Source organism: Cataglyphis hispanica, chromosome 16 (assembly GCF_021464435.1).
Source record: "Cataglyphis hispanica isolate Lineage 1 chromosome 16, ULB_Chis1_1.0, whole genome shotgun sequence".
Taxonomy (NCBI): Eukaryota; Metazoa; Arthropoda; class Insecta; order Hymenoptera; family Formicidae; genus Cataglyphis; species Cataglyphis hispanica.
In genome coordinates, this window is record NC_065969.1 from 1,305,308 (window position 1) to 1,325,259 (window position 19,952).

The window sequence follows — 19,952 nt, forward strand, 5'->3', positions numbered from 1 at the left end:
GTAACATCTTTACATTTTGGAATGCAACTGTTTGACATCTTATCCAGGATACTCACCATCGTCATTTTGTTGTAAGCTGTCATGGCCTAAACCGGAAATCCAACTGCAGCCTTTTTTATACTTGGCCAAAATCTAAGTTAGCGATCTCTCTTTATCATAGATATTTTATCTAAGTCTACTATATTGTATATCTGTGGTCTCAATATAATATATACGAGATAAATATACGAAAGATCAGATTATTTATGAAATAAATTATAATGTGTATTTAATATAATTTTGTTATCTAATATAATTTTGACTATTTCTTTGATCAAGATATAGTTACAAGCCTAAGTAAATTATCATCTATTTCAGTAGTAACTTTAATTGTTCGGTGTTGATTTTGGATGTGGCAATAAGCATCACCAACTTCAAGGAATTAATATCGACACAACTACGCAAGCTGTTAAAAAATATTTCACACAATTTTTTTACACACTTGTATAAATAAACAGTACTTTTTTATCGTTTTTCTATTTTTAATATTTTTATCAAATTTATTAGATATGCAATTCATATACAGTTAAAAACAGAATATCAGAACTAAGTGATTTTTCTTTATAACAGATATATCTCTGGATTAAAGAAATAATAAAAAAGCAAAATATACAATAAATATTATAACAATAAATATTATTGGATATTTTAAAAATAATATGTATTTAACAATAAAAAACAAAATAGAATTGACAAAAATTAAATCAAAATTCCATTTACATGTCTATCGAAAATATAATGTAAACTAGCGCTTACAATATTGTAAATCAAAAGAGAGATGCTATAAAATTGAACACATTGTATTATTATTATTATTATCTATATTAATATATTTATGCCATATACACATATATAAATTCATTTATTTTTAATTAGTATTGTTACTATAAAAATATTAAAAATAAATTAATAATATTTAAAAATTAAAATTAATTTGTTATATAAATATGCGCTATCTTGATTAAATTAATTTAATTATAAATTTGTAATATATATAATTAATAAATAAAAATTATATATATTTCACAAACAGAAAATCTAATTTAAATTATATAGGGTGTCCCAAAAATTTTGACACATCCGAAGTGTGAAGGTAGATTGCGCCAAACTGAGTCGAAAATCCTGTACCATTTTTCTCTATAACGCTTCAGAAAGAAGTTATTATTGAGTAAAGTCTGGCTAATCAACGCCAATCTTTAGCCGGATACATGTCAGAGAGCGGCGCACCTGGTAGTGGTGCGCCGCTCTCTGACATGTATCCGGCTAAAGATTGGCGTTGAGAGAGAGACAGCGGGAGATTTTGAGAGAAAGAGGGAGAGAGCGGGAGATTGAGAAAGTGTGAGAGAGAGAGAGAGTGAGAGCGGGGTAAATTGATTGCGTGAGCGCTCACCACTACGGCGGCGCACCACTATTAGGCGTGCGGCTCACCGACGTGCATCCAGCTAAAGGTCGGCGCTGATTGAGACTACTTAATAATAACTCTTTTATTAAGTGTTACAGATCAAAATGGTAAAAAGACTTTTCTGTTCAGTTTACTGTGCTCTACCCGCTCACGAACATTGGCACAATCTTTGCAGGACATCCTGTATATAGTTATTGTTTTATATATGGAATGTCTCACTTTGTTCTTTTATACAGTGAGAACGAGTAGGCAATAATTCCGTAAGTTCATCGTAGTATGTACCTCATTACACGCGATCGCAAAAGTTCTTAAAAAATGTCTACAATTTAGTGACACTAAAAAAATCCTTACTAAGGTAAAAAAAAGTACGCCAAGTTTACATAAAATATATCTTTTATGCGTAACAGAAAGTTGAAAAGATATTTACCTCTAATAAATGTTTACAAAAAGCAATGAGATCACACTAGAAAAAACAAATGTAAAAAAAGTACGCCAACTACATAAAAAATATTCCTTGTACGCAACAAAAAATTGAAAAGATGTTAAAGTTGAAAAAATATTTACCTTTAAAAAATAACTTATAAAAAAATTGTTCCCTAAAAAATAAAAACCTCTAAAAAATAAAAACTAAATGGGAAATTAATAATTAAGTAGCCAAGTAGAAGGAATTTAATTCGTAAAGATTTATAATTTAAAATAATATTTGTCATAAAATCAATCTTGCATTAATAGAAATATTATGGATTCTCTCAAAAAATTAAAACGCATTTTATTTTTATTAAAAATTACATTTATGTTTTAAATAAATATTTTGTATAATATAGAAAATAGCATTATTACATTATGGTTTTTATTAAAGATAGAAAATCATAATATTACTTAACCTTTACTGCAATAATGTTGATTACATCGATCATTAATTTTGAATTTAAAAGTCCATGCCAAATATAGATCGATTTGTTTTAAAATTAATCATAATCTTAGCAGAAGTCCGGAACGAAAGGGTTAATAATAAAGTGACATATAAAAACTTGGCGTGCCTGAAATATAAATTTGCAAAAGATTATTAAAAATCATTATCAATATTAATAAAAATGTATGACTTATGCAATTACGCCAAGTTTTTATATTTCACTTTAATATTAACCCTTTCATTCCGGGCTTCTGCTAAGATTATGATTAATTTTAAAACAAATCGATCTATATTTGACATGGACTTTTAAATTCAAAATTGGTGATCGATGTGATATTATTGCAGTAAGGATTAAGTAATATTATGATTTACTAGCTTTAATAAAAACCGTAATCTAATAATGCTATTTTTTATATTATACAATATATTTATTTGAAACATAAATATAATTTTTTTAATAAAAATAAAATGCGTTTTAATTTTTTTGAGAGAATCAATAATATTTCTATTAATGCAAGATTGATTTTATGACAAATATTTTAAATTATAAATATTCACAAATTAAATTCCTTCTATTTGGCTTAATTATTGATTTCCCATTTAGTTTTTATTTTTTAGAGATAAATATTTTTTTTAATTTTCACATCTTTTCAACTTTTTGTTGCGTACAAGGAATATTTTTTATGTACTTGGCGTACTTTTTTTACCTTTGTGATTTTTTATTACAGCTTTAGTTCCTGAGGTATTTTAATCGAGTTTATCAAAACCATTATAGACACAAAACTTCGGATAAGCTACTTAGTAGCGCCGTGGCCCCTGTACATAGGCAAACTCTTCACATGCCAGAAAATTTTTGTCATGTACTTGACGATTTTTTTTTATGAACTTGACGTCGCGACGCTACTGCGTCGCTTGATAATAACTATAATAACATTTTATTCATTGTAAATTATTGTAGAAGTATTAAAGAATTTTACATTGGGAAGGTGATCTAATCTTCATTTTTTAGTAAGGTAAAGAAGTTAAACTTTTTGTTCAATTTTATGTTCATTAATCTAATGGATTAATTTTTTAAATGTGCTTAATTTATTAATGTTTTATCATCGGAAGGTGATCTAATCTTCATTTTTTAGTAAGGTAAAGAAATTAAACTTTTTTATTCAATTTTATGTTCATCAATCTAGTGGATTAATTTTTTAAATGTGCTTAATAGATAACAGATGTTCATTTTTAGAAGAAATAGAAAATCTAGAAATATGTATTACATTTGACTGATTGATGGTTACATCACATAATTATTGCATATTTGTGACCTATACTATGCACACAGATCTCAATTTTGACATTTTATTGTCTTATTTGCTAACTATCAACTAATCCTTGTTTTTTTTTTATTTAAGTTTCAAAGAAGGTGATATTTAACATACTGGTAAATATTATATACAATAAATTGATAAATATTGACCGATTTATTTTTTTTATTTATTTATATATTCTACATAATTACTTTATAATATTACTTTATAATACTTCTACATAATTATTTTATATTATTTTATCAGCATTTCATAAAATTTAAAATATATTATCAGCAAAAGTCAGTTTACTTCTGGAACGAACTCTATACAAAAGAATTCAGATAATGAACTAATGTTTGGAAAATCAGACAGAATAAATGCTCGATATTTACTTATTCGGATAGAAATTGCGAATAAATTTTTTTATGTTCAGGGTCATGGTTTAGGGCTTATAATGCTGCAAAAATTTGATTATATAGATGCAGTAACATGCAATTTAACTTTATCTAGCTTGTTAGAAGTTTTATTTAAATTATTAAAAGCAGCATAATGAATCTTTTAAATAAAATAAAATATTAAAAGAATAATATAACTGTTTAACTGAAAAAAGTAAAATTTATTCAAAAAATATTTTAGTTAAAGTATATAAATATATTATTTATTTGAAAATAAAACAATCATATTTGTTACTATAAACATCAGTCAACATGGTTGGACCATTCCAAGCATTATATTTCTTTGGTTTCAACAAAATTTATTAAATCCAGAAAAACTTTTTTCTCTGTGCATTTGACTATTTTCAATCGGTTTTAATACTGTATTTTTGGTGCAGAAATTTTGATCGATTCAGATTACTTTTTTTTAATCAGTTTTAATCAAACATTTTCGGCAGGGCATAACTTTTTTGTTTATCTATACTGAAGCAACACAAGCGCGCACTCTGCGCGCGCTTTCATTTACAAACATTTTCCAATTTTCAATAAATTATACAATTAAAAATGTGATTTTATATTTACATACACGTTTTTATGCGCATACACAAACACATATAATATACACACACATATGCATATACATACATATACATACGTACATACATATGTACATACATATGCGTATATGTATAGATATATAGATATATGTACAGAATGTCTCTAAAATCCGACCCAGCTCTCTGGATTTCGGCTTTAGACATCGAAAAATGTTTCAGACTCAAGTTCATATTTTCATCATCTGTCTCGCTTAATATCCAATAACTTTGTCTTTTCGTGGGCGACTTCTACCTTTTCATTTTCGGCCCTGCGATATGGCCAACTTTGGATTGAGTATTATGATCAAATGACTACAATAAGGGCTTGAGTACAGACTTTTGCATAAGCGCATAATCATAAGCATAAGAAAATTGATTGGTCCATAAGCATATGCATAAGAAAATTGACCAATCAATTTTCTTATGCTTATGTTTATGCGCTTATGCAAAAGTCTGTGCTCAGGCCCTTACATATGACAATCTCTAATGCACGAGTCAGAAGTTGGCCATAACAAAGCAGTAAGTGAAAAGGTAAATGTCGCCCGCGATATTTCAAATCGATAAAACTCGTAGAATATGTAAAATACTTATATTATATCATACGTAAATATTATATTATTGTTGTATTTTTTTCAAATAGCGCTACAACTTTTATCATATTAAAATATTCAATTATTATAAAAAAACTATATATATATATATATATATATATATATATATATATATATATATATATATATATATATATATATATCTGTTCGTTACCGCACATAACTTTTGAAAGCTTATTACGCTCACAATAGAATTCAGTTTGAACCACTTAATTTGATATATATTTGTTACAGTTTATCTCTTTTAGTTTAATAGATAAAAGGGGGCGATCATTTTTGGTGGGACACCTTATATATTTTTTTTTTCTCATTCTGATTCCTTTTATCTCCGTTACATTGACAAATAATCAAATATATATATATCGAATATATTTGTCTGCATTTAGGGAAAACTCACATTTTGACAGAAAAGCAGAAAACAGAAAAGCAGAAGCCAATCAGAACTTGTGCTAGAAAAGCAGAAGGCCAATCAAAACTCGCGCTGATAGTAAACAGTACATTCTGCTTTTCTGCTTTCTGCTTTTTTGCCAAGGTGTGAATTCTCCCTTAGAGAAATAAATATTGATTAGATTTTAACTACTATATTCAACGATATATTAATAATATATTAACGATATATTAACGATATATAACGATATAATATATAATAATAATAATAATATATAACGAAAAATATATAACGATATATTAATAATATTGAATAATATTATTACCTAATTTTATATTCATTCCCTTTCTTTTTTTCCTTTCTTCTCTCTCTCTCTCTCTCTCTCTCTCTCTCTCTCCGTTCGTCCATCCGTCTATCCATCTATCTCTTTCTCTTTCGTATTTTTCGTATTTTTTTAACTTTATATTACTATCATTTTTATAGTATTTTTTACTTTCAAATAAGAGATACGCTTTTCAACCCATAATTCAAATGCGCATAACATTACGAGCGTCGACCGCGCGAAACGCTAAGCGGCGAGCCGTGCACGGAGATTAAGCCACCACAAAAACGCGATCGGAGTAATTGCAAAAAACGGAAATAATGGGGAAAACGAAATTGTAAAAGTTTAATTTTGAACTTTCTTTGCTTGTACTTAGGCTTGCCGACACAAGTTAAGCGACACAACCATATTTGATCATATCGCTGAGCAATCCCCTTCAAAAACTAATTAAAGGGGAGACAATAAAACAACCCGCTACAAACAGGCGGCAGGCAGTCATAATTAACGAATAGTGTATCACAAACTTAAGATCATAATAGTGAATCTCGCGATATCAGACACGTGCAAAGTCACCCAAAATTGCGATAAGCGAAACGGTCTCAAGAATGAGGAGTGAAATAAGATTTATACATATATAATCTTTAATTCAATATATATATTTCTAATAAATCATATGTATATATATATGCTACTTAAATCTACAAAAAGCCATGTGAGACTACTTGGAGCTCGAATTTCCAAATTCCTATCCCGCAACCCATCCCCAAATTCCCACGCCTCATTTGAGGCATTACAATATCATAACAATACTCTTCTTCTGTTATTATTAAAAAACAATAAAGGTACTTCGTACAGTATTTTGTTTATTTTTTTCTCTATTTATCAATACATAAACCGGCTAAGCAGTATTGATTAATTTGATCGTCAAAAACAAATTCGTACTCTTTATCTTGGTAGACCGTTTTGAAATTGGAATTCAATTCTTTATACGAATCGGGGTACATGGCTAATTTAGGTTCTCCGTGATCGAGGAGCATAATCGTGTTATTCGTATTAACTACCTCGATACCTTTCGGATAACATAGATCCCATTTATCGGTAGGACATTGCACCGCTTGTCTATCACAGAATGTCAATGTACGGTTTTTACAATCCCATTTTAGATGATATATGTACACATTATGATCCCCTTGCGCCCATAAATGTTCACATTCAATGAAGATGATCACATCATTATCTGTGTGTCGATATATACGTATCCATATATCTATAATATGATTATTGTAATCGCAAAGTATGTATTCATCTACGCTAAAACGGCCGCGCTCGCTATTCGGGTTAGAAGTGTAACGCATTTCGGCACAATTATAAAAATGTCGCATCATTCCGATATTGGCGTACGAAAACACAAACCCTGCGTTCACAAGTTGACATCTGTTAGGTTTTGTGCAAAATGTCGTAGTTGTAGAAGTACAAGATTCAATTTTACAACGTTCTTTTATAGGTTCGTATGGATTTTCTTCAGCGTACCTTTCGTAAAAGAATCCGACGTCTGGAAATGTAGGTTTATACTCTTGTTTGTTTGAGCAGGCAAAATGAACATTTCTATATTGTACCCAATATTGCGCCATATCGTCATATGTTTTATCTGATTCGTAATAAGCTATCCATGAATTTTGTCCACGAACCGCAAACGAATAATCATCACCGTACATACGAATAAACAAACATGTGGGAATGACTTCTATACCGAGTTTGCTATTTTTGTAACAAAATGATTTCAACTTAGACTTTCGAGTATAAAAGCCGACTGGTCCGTAAGGAATTGTCGGATGAGCCAAAATTTGTTGACATTTATTCCATTTTGACAAAAAGTCTGTCATATAATTGTCGAAATAGATTAGCGGCAAACTCATATTTACCATCTCTCTCAAATATCCATAGGCTAAACAATTCGTATGTGTGATACATGTATAATCGTGATACAATCCTTCTTTTTTTTTTTCTTTGATTGGCTGCAATTTTATATAGTTAATGACGTATTCGTAGTCCGGACATTGAGAGGCACATTCAATAGTATTGTTATAATAATGCGCCACTATCCATGGCAGTGCCATGTATACGCTGTTAGCCTGATCGCGATACTTGGAAAGCGATTTCTTTGGCGTCACAATGATTGATAGTATCATATCAATCGCTATTTTCCGTCCATTTTCACTGACTAACATATAATGGAAGAGCATTAAGGTCGAAGTGATCGAGAATTGATACCAATTTTTACCCCACGGATAGGTCTTGTTGTATTTGCCTTCCATCGCCTTTTGATACCGAAGCACAAAATCATCCATGATGTCGCGACATCTATTACGGCGCTCTCTACAGTTCTCCACGCAAAGGTAAAAATACGCGCAATCTATCAGCCAGTTGCACATATCTCCCAATACTAAATGGTCGGTGTCCCATTCCTTATAGATTCCCGTATCATTACCACCGATAGTATACTCATCCAAATTCTCTGGTTCGTTGGGCGTACTGTTCGCCATCACTGCCTGCATCATACACTCAAAATTAAATCGTTTTTTCTGTTGTTGTACGGGTGAATCTTTGAACTTGTTATCCATGAAGCTGTAATAACAACGATTTGTTGCATAAAGTTCAATGAAATTTCTGACATGAAACCTTGGAGAAAGTACCATTCGAGCAATATCACGCTTATATAAATGAGCAAATATATGATCAATCTCATTTTTTTTCTACCAAATTTTTTATTCACGAAAGCGACAACGAAATTAACTTGGAGAAGAACCTGACGATTCAAAATCTGTTAACCATCATCACTATCATGTTGTTTCAAAATTTTATCACGTTTAGTTATATACCTCTATTGAGTGTACTCGCGATTGAAAGAATATTTGATTTTAGGCACAAATTTGATGGAATATTGAACATATTATCTCTTTCGAGTTATAATGTGTTTCTTCGAGATATAATTTATATCGTCATTGGTATCAAACGTGTAGTAAATATATTCATTTTCGAGAAAACGCGAAAAATTTAAGGTATTATCCGTATGCGCAAAAAACTCGTCAAAAGGCATTGAATTGCACAAATTTCACGAGATCAGCACCATCAAAATCAGCGTGCGAGAAAACTATATTTTTGTTAAGGAATCTTTTCAAAACGTCGAGTTGCGCCAATATGTAATAAGAGATATACCTTTCCACCTTATTCTCCATTTCCATGTCGGAGTACGAACAACTGTTACGATCCAATAACAGATATTCTTCGGTTAATTTTTCACCCTTATTCATTGTCATGCCAATTAACACATTCGAGATCAAGAATTTTTCCACAATTCTAAAACCGCAAGGTTCTGCAATTAAGACAAGAATAAAATTTAAAAAATTTGCTTTTTATATCGTGTTTTAAATCACTTATTATTTTGTAGTTGGAGTATATACAGGAAGTTCTTTATTGCAAACAAGGATAAGAAAGGGCAATTCATCTAATTGAGAGAGTTGTCCATTTAAAATCTTTATCTACTTCCATAGTTACAATATATTATCAAATTATTATAATTTTATAAAAAAAAAAAACAAAAATTAAACTAAAAATTGCTGTAAATGGTAGTTGCTTTCAGTTTTAACCATAAAAAGACGTAATTCTACATCCGCGGCTTTTATCTTTAGCCATGAAAAAATGTAATACTACGTCAGAAAGAGAGAGAGAGAGAGAGAGAGAGGGAGAGAGAGGGAGAAAGAGAGAGAGAGAGGGGGAGGGGAGAGGGGGAGAGAGAGAGAGAAATTTCCGGAGAATTGAAACAATGAAATAATAGAAATAAAATATTAAAATTCTCGGAGAAATAAAACATTATTTGGTTAGGTTAGAATTTTTTTGGAGTGGATGTACAGGAGCTTCGCCTTTCCTTCGCCTATACGTAAAAATCGTAGACTTTTTTAATAAAAAAATAACTGATTATTACGGCATCTACAAACTTTATTGTCAAACTTTAATTTCTTATATTTCCTAAATCAATGCTATTCCCCACTTGGTTTTTGCGAGGAATTATTCAGCACAACTTCCCCTATATAACATCGCCTAAATAGTGATAAAATCGGTAAGATGTGACCTTTGATGCATTTTTGCCAATTTCATTAAATAAACAATTTTCATAAAACAATTTGCATACATTACTATAAAAAAGTGGAAAAATATATATAGGGTAATCGGTGATTCTCGTGGTACAACCGGTGGTAACAAAAATAAGTCAAAATTGCAGAATAAAATTTTTTCATTTGAGGTTTCGTTTTTGATAAAATCGACTTTAAATAATAGTTGAGTACGCGTGCACTTGACTAAGACGCTGTTGAGCGAATCTCGATAAAAGCTCGAAACACACTGGAAAAGCTTCAAGACAATCTTGTGAGAAAAGCCCAGCTTTGTATGCAATAGAATATATTTTTTTCTTTTGTTTTTCATTCTGGATGTTCTATTATTTTGTTTTCAACTACAATACATGAATTATGTATATCGAGATATTTTTATAATTTACAGAATTCAATAACAAGGCTGAAGGAGCAATTAATATATGTTCTTAAACACATACACAATATATATGGCATGTGTGTGTATTATAAAGTTAAACTATAAAATACTTCTTTGCTTTTAATTTGACGCATGAGCAGAAGAGATTTATTACGTTTTAATACGTATTTGTAATAGATTTATTTATTTTTAAGATATTGGATACATATTTGCCATGTTATCTTTTCTTTTTACTATTTTTGTTGAATAAATTTCCTATTTCAACTTTCACTGAAAGATTGCCACACTCTAAGTAGCAAAAGTATAAAACTACACTGCGAATAACTTACAAAGAAAATAAACAAATAGGGTATTGAAAGCAGTATTATGTTTACTATGTGATGAACACACATATTCCACTAAATATATTCCTTCTTAAATGTACATAGTGTCAGAAAGTTGCGTTCCATTTATTAAACTTATTTTGTTAATAACTTTTTAATAAACAATGAACAACGGTTAAAAATATTTTGAAAGTTCTTCAGAGCCGTGTCCTTGATAATATATATATATATATTACGGTCATTGAAATGACCTGTGAGGTCGACCATAATATGCATAATTACCGAAAATTTATTTAAATCTAAGAGAAGAAAAAAAATAAAAAGAAAATTAAGTTGACTTACTACTTTTAATAATTCTTTCCAAAAATTGGCAGAATGAGATGTGTTCGTTTTAGGTATTGGTCGCGAAAACACAACAGTATATAAAATTGTACTAATAATAAGACTGAGTTGTACTGTGCGAGAAAAATCTGTGCGCTAAGAACTGCGTTACTTGCCTTTTTATATTCTTTTTTCGAGAGACATTTCTCCCATTTTATCTAATAGTTTTATGTTTAATGATCGTCTATATTGCCACATATTAACTTATGATTCAGATCGTGATTATACAATTTATCTTTTTGGGTGAATTCTTTCGTAATTGATTGATTGATTTATGAAATTCTTGTTTTCCGATAATTTTTATTATTTTTAATGTTGCTGCAATTAAACTCTGAATTGTGTCATCGACAGTTTCATCATAGATGTTTCTTTTTGTCTTCCACCGAAAAATTTAACTCGATATCTGCTGACATTATTTCTTTATGTTACAATTTCTTTTTGCTTAAAAAACATCAATCTATCAAAAAGATTTGTTATTGATCTTTTTGCATCTTTTCTCACGGGTACTCATCTGGATATAATTATTGATTCTACTAAGCATTACATGAAATGTTAGAAATATTAGAAAAGTTATATGTCGTAACCTTCATTTGCTGGATGACTTTTATTGTATTTTATTATCTTCTTCTTCTTCTTCTTTTTCTTCTTATTTTGATAGGACGATATTCTGTCTTTAAGTCTTTTGAGACGTTAAGGTGAAGCATTCGCACCACCTTTATGGGGGTCTTCTGGAGGATCGTGTATTATTAGATTTTTCTGATTTAGCCCATTTGGCCAATCGTTCTAGGCCCATTTGATCTACATGATCTCTCCAATTCTGTCGCCTTGACCTCACCCATCTTATCACATCTTGAATTTTGCAATTCTCTTTGATTGTTTCGCTTCCGATTCTATCGCGAAGGTTAACTCCTTGTATCAGTCTGAGTATTTTCATCTCTGTAGTCTTTATTATCCTTTTTGTTTTGAATGTATAGGCTCGCGTTTCCGTTAAATTAGATGGTCTATCAGGCAAGTTTTATATATTCGAACTTTAGTTTCAATGTTCATATTTTTCTCCATATGATATCTTTCAGATAACCGGATATTTGGCTTGCTTTATGCTTTGTTATTCTGGTCAAGTTCATTTTTTACTTTTTTTACAAAAATTAACGATAAAGTTTTAAATAATACTATTTTTATGACCATTATGTTTATTGTTTATTGTTTATTATGTTTATTATTTACGACAAAAAAATAAATGATATTTATGCAATTTGATGAATAAATTTAAATTCTTTTTACAATTTTCTTCTTAAAATATTATGCAATAATTCGTTTACATTTTAGTCAATGGGAAACATAGTGGATCATATATGTACGTTTCTCTTCTCCGTATTAGTTATTTTTACTACAATAGCGATTATTAAGAACGTTCTGATGAAAAAAATTCCCAAGGATTTTTCCCAAATGAAAAAAACATATTCATTTAAATAAATGATATCGTTAAGATTTACAATCTTAAAATAAGGGCACTCTCGCTCGAAAAGACTGCTCTTTCAGCGCTTCTCGTTATAAGAGAGAGAGAGAGAGAGAGAGAGGAAGAGGAAGAGGGAGAGAATACTTTTATTCAAAATATAATCTAACGCATACATTTCTTATTTATGCATTTCACTTATGTTATTCAATTACTGTTGAGTCTTAAAATGACATATTCTGTCAGGGGGTGTTAGAAACTTATATTTTTTGCTTTCTCATAGAAGAAGCATTGTTTTCATGACAATTTTTTTTTCCAGTTTTCTATGCCAATGTTTAGAATGTCCCAAAACGTCAAAAAATTATATTTTTAAAAAATGTCTGTCTGTATGTATGTATGTACAAAATGTACATTGTATAATCTCCAACTTCCGCAATTTTTGAGATATCGGGCTAAATTTTTAAAAATGAGTATCGTTATTTTTAAAATAGGGTATCATTAAAGGATGATTGACATTGAATTTGGTGAAGATCTATGAAAAGGTTTATTTTTATAAAATTCTGAATTTTTTGAAAAATGTTTGTACACGATCTTTTGCAAATTTTGCAAATTTTTAGATATTAAATTAGATTTTTTTATATAAATAAAGAATCATTAAAGAATGATTGGTATTGAATTTGAAGATCCATAAAAGAGTTCATTTTTTTATTCAATTTTGAATTTTTTGAGAAATGTCTATACACGCTGTAACTGCCGCAAATTTTGGGAGATCTTTCTCTATGAGGAAGCCAAAATTAAAAAACTCGCTTACTTTAAAGAGTTTAAGCTTTATGAGCAAAATGAAATGATGAGAAAGCAATGTGCAAGTTTCTAATTTGTACAATTTTCATTTTGTTTTATAAATGAAATAACAATTGTAAATGAAAGTCAGTATGTAAATGGAGATTATAGAATAAAGGTTTAATAAATGTAAAACGAACGTTTTGATTCCCTTTTTGAATCATCTTCAGTATTTAAGTAATAAGAGATAGTATTGCTTACATTAATATAAATTAAATAAACGCAATATTTTTCTAATAAAAAAATTCTTAGAATGTTTAATTAATTGATCTACGATAAGTAAGATTATTTTTGAAATTTGTCAACAAATTATCCACGCGAGTGCGCGTGCATGAGGAAAAACCTAATACTTATGAGAAATTGGTTTTTAATCTATTTTTAATAGTTAATTATTACTAGTAGGTAGTTGGTTCACCATTTTTATTTTTTTCATTACTATAAAAATAATAATTAATACTATCAAAAAAGAAAAATAAAAGAACAATGTATTGTTGTTCAGCTGCGTATATAAAAAAATTGTAATAAATTAAAAAGTACAGGCTCTTGTGAATATAATCATTAATTAAATAAAAAATGGCAAATGAGAGCCAGGGGCTCTATTGTTGAAATAGTTACGTATACATAAATGGCAAGTTGCGAATGATTGCAATGTGAAATCCCTCTAGAACAGCATTCTTGACAATCACAAGTGCAACGTGTATGCAATTTTTCGTGCACAATGCAACAAATGGTTTATATCATACGTTTCAAGAGAAACGTATTAGTGAATTCGTTTTAGTGAAAATTGAAAAAGATAGTGATGAAGAGCAAAGATAAATATGTATGTACATATACATCGGAAAGCTGCCATTGTAGAAAAACGTACAATTTTTGCAAAAATTAATTTAGAAGATATTAAAATAAACGCACCAATTATGGGCGCCTTAGAAAATATGGACATCCCAGAAAAAAGAAGACGAAGATTTCATATTCGAGAAGATCCTTTCGAGTTAAGCAATAAAGAATTTGTACAATTATTTCGATTAAATAAAGCTGCTGCGAGAAATTTATCGAGCCACATTTGATTCCTCAAACAAGAATAAGTGCGATAGATTCTACCACAAAGGTAATTTAATTATTCTTATATTAATTTTATTCTTAATTATTCTCACATATAATTATACATACATACATACATACATATACATATATACATATATTATATACATTATATATATATATATATATATATATATATATATATATATATATATATATATATATATTGTGACATTGCTGTCCGGCGCGCGTTCTCCGGATCTCTCTCTGATTGCTGAGCGCGGAAATCGCACCCGCGCCAGTCGCAAAAGAGTACATTAGAGCCGTACCGAAATCTCCAGAGAGGCGTTATTTGTCGGACTTATTTTGTCTTTTTAATTTTGTTATTATTTCATTATCTCGACAACACGGAAGCCTTACCGGAGGAGCGTGAAAACGGCCGCACCAAAAACAACGATCACAACAGGAAGACGACCTTCGAGAGGACGGGAAAAGGAAAGGAATTATCAACCATCGAATTCGGAAGTGCGGCGAGAAGCGCGAGAGGACAAGAAGGATCCTCGCGCCTTGACGCAGGACCGTGCGGAGACGTGCCCCGAGGGACCCCGAAGGAGCTCCATCGCCGCGAGGCACGGTGGGAAAAAAGGAAGATCAGCGAGGATCACCGGTGCGTTCCTCGCTTCCAAGATCCCGGGACCCGCCGAGGCTCTCTCAGAAGGGCCCCGTGAAAAATATTGATCGCGGTCTCGGGGGTTGCGCACGCCCCCGGTACGATCATGAGCGTGCCGCCAGACGGCTGCCTCGCGTGTTATCGCGTGATTGGCCGTAATAACACGCACCCCGATTGCGCATCCCCGGCTGGCCCGGCGTTACCGATTCTAGATCGCGGTGTTCCCGGGTCAGACTGGCGCGAGCGTGAGGAAGGGCTAGAAGTGCGTAGAGAACAGTGCGAGTGATCTTTGGGACGAGCAAAACGAGCGTGCGAGAGAGAAGAGAGTCCGGCCGAGGGCTAGGAGAACTCGCGGATTTCCGAGGCCGAGGGAGAAGAGCCCACCAGGCCCGGGACACCCAAGGAGAGAGCTGCGTTACCGGTGAGGTTATCTCCTCGTATCGTAGCCACGCATGTTCGCGATATCGGGATCGCGTCGTTCTGCCATAATTTAGTGTTGCGTTCGAGCTCCGCTCGGAAGTTTAGTGATTATCGCGTCGTTGTAACGTAATTATATTGGCGACACGGCCCCGTGGGCAAGCGAGTCGAGCCCCGAAGCGTCCGGATCATTGGTTTCGCGGATTCGATTGTTATCGCGCGTTAGATTCAGCATAAATCGTCTCACTGGAGATCGGCTCGGTAATACGGCGTAATAGAATAGTCGCGAAATCTCTCCGAAATCTCGCCCGTCTAGCGTTTAAGTCCGGTATGCGTGAGTAGTCTGCCGTGCAGTGTGAGTGTGTTTCGCATGGAAATAATTCTGCTGATATATATCGTTTGTCGAATCACACGCGTGAAGTGGATTAGCGATCGAGCGATCTCGCGGTTGGTGCGTAACTTTGTACGGAGCGTTGCGAGCTATATTTGCGCGGTGCACTGGATGCATGTGATAACCGTACGGCATGTTAGAATAGCGAGCGAAATATTATCGACCCACGAGGGGTCCGATAATCGACCCGGTATAATTGAGCTCGGGCACAGGCCCGATCGACCCTGATTTAACGGCGTCTTATTTTTTGTGGCGCTAAGCCGTTTCTAACACCCAGACTCGCTCCCGCAAATTTATCGAGCATACCACCGCTTATCTTTGTTTATCATTCGGCCACACCTTTTCTAAATTAATAAAACTGTTATTTCTTTGTTACGCTTGACGAATTTAATTTCTTTTACGCGTGTTTGTCGCTCTGTGTCGCTTCTTGCCTTCATATAGCGTTCGTTCAACATCCCCTCTGCCCCTCTATTTTATATAAATATATATATATATATATATATATATATATATATAAAATACATATATATATGTATATTACATATTTATAAAGTTTACATGCTGTACATATAATCTACAAATATTTATTTATTTAATTATGTTAGATTGGCCAAAAATCTATATATTTGTACATTGCATATATAATCTCTAAAAGAATCAATATTTTTTATAATCCACAGTGACTGAAAAAACGCACTTGAAATTGAATTGACTGTATTTATCGCGTTTGGCATTTGAAAATAAAAGAAACTGAGGTACAATTTTGCATTATACTTTATTATTATCGTATAAATAAAAATGCAAGCTAGAAAAAAGATATTACATACAATTAGATGAACTGAAGATAAGAATAGACGAAAAGCTAGCTCTAGAATTGGAAAGCAAAGAAAACATATTCCATTTGAACAATATTGAACCTTACTCAATATATTTAATTTTGTATCATCAAATTATTATTTATCTTGTTGCAAAATTTTTATTAAAAAGAAATACGTAAATCTGAAGGCCTGCAAAATTCGGCTAAAGAGTTTTTTGATAAAATTAAAATGGAGCGAATTCTCTTTGAAAACAAAATTATAAATGTCAAAGAAACAAAAGATAGTCGAACAAAAAATTAATATATTATCGACTTTTAAAAAAAGACGTTTTAGATACTCGCAAGTATTGCTGTTTCTCTTTCGCGATTCTGATTTGTTATCTCGACACTGCGTTTTGCATTCTTTCATATCAATAAAAATCTGTCATGGTTGAGTAACGTGTTCAAATATTAAGTATGTGTGTATAATTTTTATTAATTAATATGTAAGTAATTTCATAAATGTGCGGATGAACCCAATGATGAATTTCGTCGGAAATGTAAACAGACACTTTTTAATCCCGACTGATGCCAACCGTAGGTTAGCGAAAACGAAGGAGTATGCCTTTCACCGAGCTCGGATTGGATTGTTATTGGAATTCTCGATAACTACACACACACACACACACACACACACACACACACGCACGCACGCACGCACGCACGCAATACAAACAATTGGGATCATGCAAAATATTTTTATATGGCAAAAACGCAACACTCCAACACCGTTTATCCGTTAAACATTATCAGAAGGAGATATCAAAACAATAATTTTACATTAGTAGAAGATGATCAAAATGAGGTATAGGATAATTTTTTTATAAATTTTAACGGAAATGATTAAAAACAACAATTAATTAAGTCTTGTAATTAATACATTTATTTAATGAATCTTAATACATTTTAAATCAATGAAAGAATGTAACAAACTTCTTTTTACTTTTTTGTCTATAATTGAAATTTTCTTTACATGTATATTTTTTAGATGATACAATGGGTAATAGGAACTTTCGAGCATGAAATAAAACGTAATAATCATTTATATTGCGGCTGGAATTTTAATGTCTTCTACAAGTTCATAGATGAATATTGGATATACGACGAAGATATAGATATTGAAGATATATGCGAAAATATTACAAATATAATAGAGGTAGATTATAACACATTGTATAATATAATTTAATATATTCATGTATCAATATCTAAAGAGATTATATTAATTATAATTATTAATTTATTATAATTTATAACTTAAGTCATTACATTACATTATTTTAAGAATTGCATGTGTGACAAAATATCGATTGAACTTTGCTATTACGTTTTTATAGATTAGATCTAACATTGTATTAGAGAAACGAAGACCAAAAAATGTCAAATTTGCTGTTGGAATGATTATAACGTACAACCGGCTCGGTTATTGCAATACTGACGGCGTAATCATTGGATGGCATCACCAATGTGATAAAAAATTCCTAAATAAATTAAAGGAAACTGTTATGTGTCCTTATCTACGTTTCCATGTTTTTTATGACATTTGTGAATGTTATAAGAGAACTTCTGACAATCAACTGCACTACATTATCCTCGCCAATGATAATAGAATATGTTATATTCGAGAAGGTATGCTTTTTAGTAGAATTCTTATAGATTACACACTCGTGTTTTATGATGATTTATACAATGTAAATGTGGGTGTATAATTTTTGATTTTAGACCAACTACGGTTCAGCAAAAAAAATAAAAAATATTGAAATTGGAAAATATTTTTCCCATTTCAAAGGTACTCATTATGTACCGAATAAATGTTTAAAAAGATATTATCCAAATGACACAGCAATACTTAGAATACTTGCCAAACAAAAGAATTGATCACTTTAAATTGTATAAATTTGTTATGTTATATTTTGTATGATATTATATTGCAATAAAATTTTTTTATGAACATATTGATGTATTTTGAAAATTTTAGAATTAAAATTGCATTATTTTATAATACACTTTTAAATTAAAATTAATTTTTTATTATTAATTATAATTAATTATTATTGATAAACGATCATGATTTTATAGAACAAATTATTATATACAACATAATAAAATTTAAAACTAACGCTTACCTAATATGTTTTTTTATTTGCCATAGTAAAAATTTGTAGATGCAAAGTTATAATCTTCATTTGTGTATCATTGTTACATAATTAAAAATATTACTTTTCGAAGTTAAATCTGGTCAAAAATAATTACGAGAGAGATGCCATACTTTGTGTTTATACTTTACTTAATATATATGTCAAAATTAATCAAGGTAAGTTAAAAAATATTTTACGTAATAATTAACATAGTTATAATCATATATATTAATTGTATAACATTAACTTTTTGTATAACTTTTTGTTTAACTTTTTGTATATTTTTTGCGGTTAGACTTTAAGGCAAGTAACGTATAAATACAAATTTAAAATTATAAGATATATCATAAATATTGTGAAAACATTTTTCGAGTGGACATTTTGATCTACAAAAAACATTTATGAAAATCGATTATAAAACATTTTCAACAAACATATTTTTGAATCATTTCTAAAACGATATAACGTATGCCATCTCAATATATCTTGTTTTAACTTTATATAACATCAAGCATTCATCATGCTCGCTAAAACAGCTCTTATTCGCATCGCAAATATCTTCTATGTTATTACAATCTTGTCATAATATTATTTCTACATTTCGTCTTTTATATTTTTTTTATTTATCGGAATCTTGTAATCTAATTTAAATAATACTAATACACACACATACATATATAACATAAATAAAATAATTCATTTACACTAAAAATTTTTTTTAATAAAATAAATACATTTTGTTAATTTTAATTTTTTTTTCTAAATAAATAAATATATATTTTTATTCAAAAAATGTTTTATTATAATAAATAAATTATTAATATTATGAAAATAAATAAATTATTATTATTATTATTGCACATATAATAGAAATTATAATAAATTTTAAAAATTAGT

General features: G+C 30.3%; 1 protein-coding gene across 1 annotated transcript; it reads left to right on the top strand.

Annotated features, from left to right (window-relative positions):
- Positions 1–17,431: 17,431 nt before the first annotated feature.
- LOC126855612 (uncharacterized) lies at positions 17,432–18,870 on the top strand. The gene is made up of 4 exons (XM_050603427.1): positions 17,432–17,722; positions 17,906–18,073; positions 18,255–18,546; positions 18,640–18,870. The coding sequence occupies exons 1-4, from the start codon at positions 17,621–17,623 to the stop codon at positions 18,675–18,677; spliced, it is 600 nt and encodes a 199-aa protein (XP_050459384.1). The 5' UTR covers positions 17,432–17,620; the 3' UTR covers positions 18,678–18,870.
- The last annotated feature ends 1,082 nt before the right edge of the window (positions 18,871–19,952 follow it).

What these genes read in the sequence shown, in the direction of transcription:
- LOC126855612 (XM_050603427.1), top strand. Translation starts at nt 17,621, where the DNA reads ATGGCAAAAACGCAACACTCCAACACCGTTTATCCGTTAAACATTATC. An exon ending in ATATTACAAATATAATAGAG is followed by an intron (nt 18,074 to 18,254) that starts GTAGATTATAAC and finishes ACGTTTTTATAG; the next exon opens with ATTAGATCTAACATTGTATT. An exon ending in AATATGTTATATTCGAGAAG is followed by an intron (nt 18,547 to 18,639) that starts GTATGCTTTTTA and finishes TTTTGATTTTAG; the next exon opens with ACCAACTACGGTTCAGCAAA.